The 5,239-nt window shown below is 43.2% G+C and overlaps 2 protein-coding genes across 3 annotated transcripts in view; one reads left to right on the forward strand and one right to left on the reverse strand.

The window, feature by feature from the left end:
* The window catches only part of Atg4a (autophagy related 4A cysteine peptidase), a 75,239-nt gene extending 72,200 nt beyond the window's left edge, over nt 1-3,039 (reverse strand). Inside the window, exon 1 of the mRNA XM_008852965.2 lies at nt 2,879-3,039. Coding sequence (XP_008851187.1) covers nt 2,879-2,888 — 10 coding nt within the window. The 5' untranslated portion in view covers nt 2,889-3,039. The remainder of the gene's footprint in view (nt 1-2,878) is intronic.
* A 78-nt stretch (nt 3,040-3,117) lies between these two features.
* The window catches only part of Psmd10 (proteasome 26S subunit, non-ATPase 10), a 16,857-nt gene continuing 14,735 nt past the window's right edge, over nt 3,118-5,239 (forward strand). For both annotated transcript variants that reach the window (XM_008852966.3, XM_008852967.3), the window contains exon 1: nt 3,118-3,307. In XM_008852966.3, coding sequence (XP_008851188.1) covers nt 3,140-3,307 — 168 coding nt within the window. In that variant the 5' untranslated portion in view covers nt 3,118-3,139. The remainder of the gene's footprint in view (nt 3,308-5,239) is intronic.

The raw sequence follows: 5,239 nt of genomic DNA on the forward strand, positions 1-5,239 counted from the left end.
GTAGATTTTATCTAATCCTTAAACGATTTTAGGGTTACCTCTTCAGAGGGGGAAATGTCAGAGTAGCAAAAAGCCCCATAAAAAAATTAAAGAAGAAGAAAGAGTACATGAAGTTATCATAGAAAAAGTGATGGGGAGATATGGGAGGAATTCGAGGGGAGGGAGTGGTCATGGATTTGATCAAAGTACCTTATATGCATGTATGAAATTCTCAATAAATTATTTTTTTTTAATTTATACTACAAAAATATACCATTTCACACCTTCTTAGATGGCTATGTTTTTTTTAAAGTACGGATCAGGCATTGCGGTACACATTTAAAATCCCAACATTTGAGAGGCAGGAGGATGGTGAGTTTGAAGACGTACTGGGCTATATAAGATGTCCTCTTTCAAACACAATAGAACAAGTGGAAGAGCCCAACAGTAAATTTGGGTGAGGATATGAAACAACAGGAATCCTCGTACTTTACTAGGTGAAGTGCAAAAGTTGCTGCCTCTTTGGAAAATAGTTTTGCAGTTTCTTCAAAAATTAAACACAAGTTTTCCTATTATCCAGGAATTACTAAAGAGAAATGAGAACAAATGTCCCCAAAGACTCTCAAGCAAACATCCTTAGCAGCATTAGTCAGACAATAATTTGAAAGAACTAAATTTCTGTGAATTGACAACTAAGATGCCCCCAAATAATACTGTCCATAAAGTGGAATATTATCAGTCAATAAAAAGTAAGGAAAAGCTTATACATAATACAATCTGATTAAGCCTCAAAATTAGTGTGCTAAGTGAAAGAAATCAAACTCAAAAGAACATATATTACATAATTTCACTTAGAAATGTTCAGAATAGGCAAATTTATAGGCAAAGGGTACACTAGTGATTGCCTGGACTGGGAGCAGAGACAAACATTAACTGTAAATAGGCATAGATCTTATTGTGAAGATCAAAGTGTTCTACAAATGATTTATGGTGATAGCTGCATCACTCTTTAAACTTAGTCACAATCAATTACATACTTAAAACTGGTGAATTTTATTTATTTTTTTGTTTCTTTATGTAGTGCTGAGGATTGAATCCAGCACCTTGCACATGCCAGGCAAATGCTCTACCAATGAGCAGTCCTAACCTCAGGTGAATTTTATGATATGTAAAATTATATCTCAATTAAATTGTTGAAATGGAAAACAAAATAGGAGAATCTGGAGAATATGTGGGAATTTTGTACTATCTTTGTAACTTTTTTTGAGACAGGGTCTCACTATGTAACCCTGGCTGGCTTCGAGTTCTCTATGTAAACAAGGCTGGCCTTGAAATCACAGAGATTTGCCTATCTTTGCCTCCTTCAAGCTGGGATTAAAGGTGTGCACCACCACACTCTGTTTCTGTGCAACTTTTCTATAAGTCTAAAACTATTCTTAAAAAGTTTAAATTTATTTAAATAAAAATCAGAATTTGGGGCTGGTGATGTCGCTCTCTGGGTAAGCCTACTGACCTGTGTGTTCAATCCCTAGGACCCACATAGAAGGATGAGAAAAGCAACTACTCCAACCATGGTATGGGCACGCACGCGCGCGCGCGCGCGCACACACACACACACACACACACACACACACCACTACATCAATAAAATGTAATAAAATGATTAGAATTTACTGGGTGGTGTTGTGTCGCTCTCGGTAGACCCCCTCTCCTGTGTGTGTTCACCCTATGGCCCACACATAGAGATGAGAAAAACACCTCCTCCCCCCACGGTGTGGGCGCGCGCGCGCGCGCGCGCGCGCGCACACACACACACACACACACACACACCACTACATCAATAAAATGTAATAAAATGATTAGAATTTACTGAAATAACATTTTCAATAGATTGAAAATATACGATTTTAACAGAAGATCATTTGGAATCAATTTTGATTATAGAGAATATTAACTTCAAACTTCAAGTAAGCAAAATATTACATCCTCAAAAGAATCCCATTCTTCTTATTAGTATTTCCATGTTAACAGAAAGTACTCCATTACCATCACATCTTGAATTTCATCAATAAACTGTCAAAACTTGTTTTCTATCCTGTCATATAAATCCTTACAAAATATCCTTGATTTTACCTTTTGCCCTGCAGAACCTAAAATATTTATGACCTGGCATTTCACAAAGTTTTCCAAGCACTATGCTATACCTAACGGGAGAGATATAAACATATCAGTCACCTTTTTGAATGTATTCTTAACATTTTGTCACAATGCCCTTTGGATAGACTCTATGAAAGATAAGCCTTGCATCTCTTCCGCTGCGGCACTATTTGGGAAGTCTATAAAAAGAAACACTGTTAACTCATTAGTTCTAGGGAAGTTTCGATGTCATAGTCATTATCATGGTATTAAAGTGCCAATACTATACCCCAGTATCCCTGAGATGACGCTCGTGAAGTAGCAATGCCACCAAGCTAGAGTCACTGAGCTCCCTTAGCTATCGAGTGGCTCCCATGGCATCACACCCTGTCTTTGGCATCACTCTGGCACATCACATCTGTATGGTGTCATATGCTATCACTGTGGCAGAACCCTGCCCCGATGCCCGTCCACCGAGGTGCCAGGGTAACTAGTTTGTACTTCTTTCCACTCCCTGGGCCGTGGCAAGGAGGGGGAGGGTAGCCACAGTCAGTGGTTCAAGCTCAGGAGGTAGTACTCTGCTCCAACTGTTGTCCCTTCCGCCTGCCACTGCAAGTGAGGGCCCCGAAGGGCAAGATCTTTAGGATCCCAGAATTCTCTTGCCCTGCTCAAGCTCCTGTTTCATGAGACCGAATCTGTGACCCACCAGCGACCACCCACCCTAGCTCTTTCACACAGTGCCACCAGACGCCGCTCCCCATACCTGACTCCATTCTCCAGCTGTCATCCTGGGCCGATTCCACCGGCAACTTGACTATGGTCTTCGCAAGGGACTCTGGGATTTGTAGTTCGCGGCTGCCAACGGCCGGATCCGCATCGTTAGCAAAGGCGCCTCCCTGCCCGGAACTGCCTTCCAACTGCAACCCCCCGAAGCGCCCGGCGGTGGGGAAAGCAACACCGGAAACAGAGGGGCGGGTGATTGTTGGAACTCTAGCTCTTTTGACTGGCTGCCGGAACAGGCCGCATGAGGCGGGCGGGGCCTGCGTTTCTCCGAAAGAAATCCTGGGAAAGCGGCGAAATGGAGGGGTGTGTGTCTAACCTAACGATCTGTAACTTGGCCTACAGCGGGAAGCTGGAGGAGTTGAAGGAGCGAATTCTGGCGGATAAATCCCTGGCTACCAGAACTGACCAGGTAAAGCTGCCCGAGGCCCTGTCGCCTCCCCGGGGGCGTCAGCGAAGCCCTGGTGGCTTCCCGGCCTGACTCTTACCCGGGCGCCCACACGCTGCCGGGGCTCTGCTCAGGACTTGCAGACCAACTGCCTGAGCTAGCCCCAGCTAACTTTTTTCTCCTGGCCAGCCGCTTAGCTTGCTGAATTTCAGATTTTTTTCTAGATTATCTACCGCTTTTCTCAGAAATGCCGGGGCTTTGGGGGGAGGCGGGGAGATCTGTAAGGACTGTTTTATGTGGATTTCTTTCCTTTTAGCAGTCGTTGTCTTCTGTGAACCTCTTGTAACTGAATGCCATTGGGACTCAGTGCCAGGAAGTTTGAGATCAGAGCTGGAGATGTGGTTAGATCCCAAACCAGACATAAGTGATTTGAGCATAAAACGTGGCTTATTAACTACTATAAATACTCCAGAGAGACGTTTACGTGTTCATTTCGGAACCTCTAAGGGCAAGATACGATACTAATATCGTGATAGTTGGAAAGGGTTTGCAAAGAAGGGGAGATTATTTGTACCTTGAAGGAGGAGATGGTTGAACAAAGGCGGACAAAAGTGAATGGACGTTGGGAAGTGTTTCTGTCTTGCTCAAAGAACTCTCGCTTTCACCATGACTTTCTACAAGGTCTGCCATGCCCTTACTAAACAGATGAATATAGATTCCCTTCTGTTGGATTAGGCACTGTGTTCAGTACTAGTAAGGCAGTGTCCCGTACTTCAAAATCTCCATTTTGTGTCTTTGAGAATATAATTCAAAATAAAAAGACTTTTCTGGAATTTTCCATTAATTACTCAATCTGAAAATGTCTCTACATTTACCTGGTCTGTCATGGTCTGGTAATATATAAGTTAAGTTTAATGTAGTGATTTATATTAAGACTTAATCCACTGAAAGTTTAACCATTCTTCAATCAAGTCAATGGTATAAAAAGTGACAGGTAATCAGTCAACTAGATGCAATTTATAGACTTACTTGCATCCCGATTTAAACCAATTGGAAAAAAGGCTTGCAAGGGACAATTGAAATATGACTGTTGTTCACTGAGTATTTTTTTAAATGAGTCAGTGTCAACTTTGTTATTTTATCTTTTTTTTTTTTTTTTGAGACAGGGTCTCCCTGTAGCCCCAGCTGGCCTGGATCACCCTATGTAGACCAGGCTGGGCTCCATTTCACAGATATCTGCCTGCCTCTGCCTCCTGAGTGTTTTAAGACAGGATCTCCTTATGTATTCAAGGCTGGAAGGGTGGCCTCCAACTCAAGAACTTCCTGTATTCATGCTTCCCAAATCCTGGAAGGTTTGCATTACCACACTTGGCAAAGGGTTAATGTTCATTGAATAGATCTAATGATGGTCTTGTAGTTAGTTTTTTTTTTTTTTTAAGTACTATTATCTGGAGAGATGCTCAGCAGTTAAAAGCACTGGTTGCTCTTGCAGAGGACCTGGGTTCGATTCTCAGCACCCACATGGCAGCTAACAAAAGCTAACAGTCTGTAACTCCAGTTCCACAGGTGCACTTACATGCAGGCAATACATTCATACACGTAATTTTTTTTCGGTCTTTTTGAGACAGGGTCTCCCTGTAGCCCCAGCAGGTCTGGAACTCACTATGTAGACCAGGCTGGGCTTGAACTCACAGAGATCACCTGCCTCTGCCTCCCAGTGCTGGGACTAAAGGCGTGTGCCACCACGCCTGACTTACACATAAAATTTTTTAAAAATAGCTCTTGGGGTAAGTCTACAGCGCAGCTCTCCGCGCTGGGACTCCCTAAGCCACATTCACCCTTCCATCCTCCCCCCTCGCCGTTCTATACTCCTAGTTTGAGCCCTGCGCCACTCCTAGTCTTGGGGCCCCAGACAGCTGGGGAAACAATACTGCTTCCTGACCCTTCTCACCCAGA

Source organism: Nannospalax galili, unplaced genomic scaffold (genome assembly GCF_000622305.1).
Source record: "Nannospalax galili isolate Female #2095 unplaced genomic scaffold, S.galili_v1.0 scaffold25, whole genome shotgun sequence".
Taxonomy (NCBI): domain Eukaryota; kingdom Metazoa; phylum Chordata; class Mammalia; order Rodentia; family Spalacidae; genus Nannospalax; species Nannospalax galili.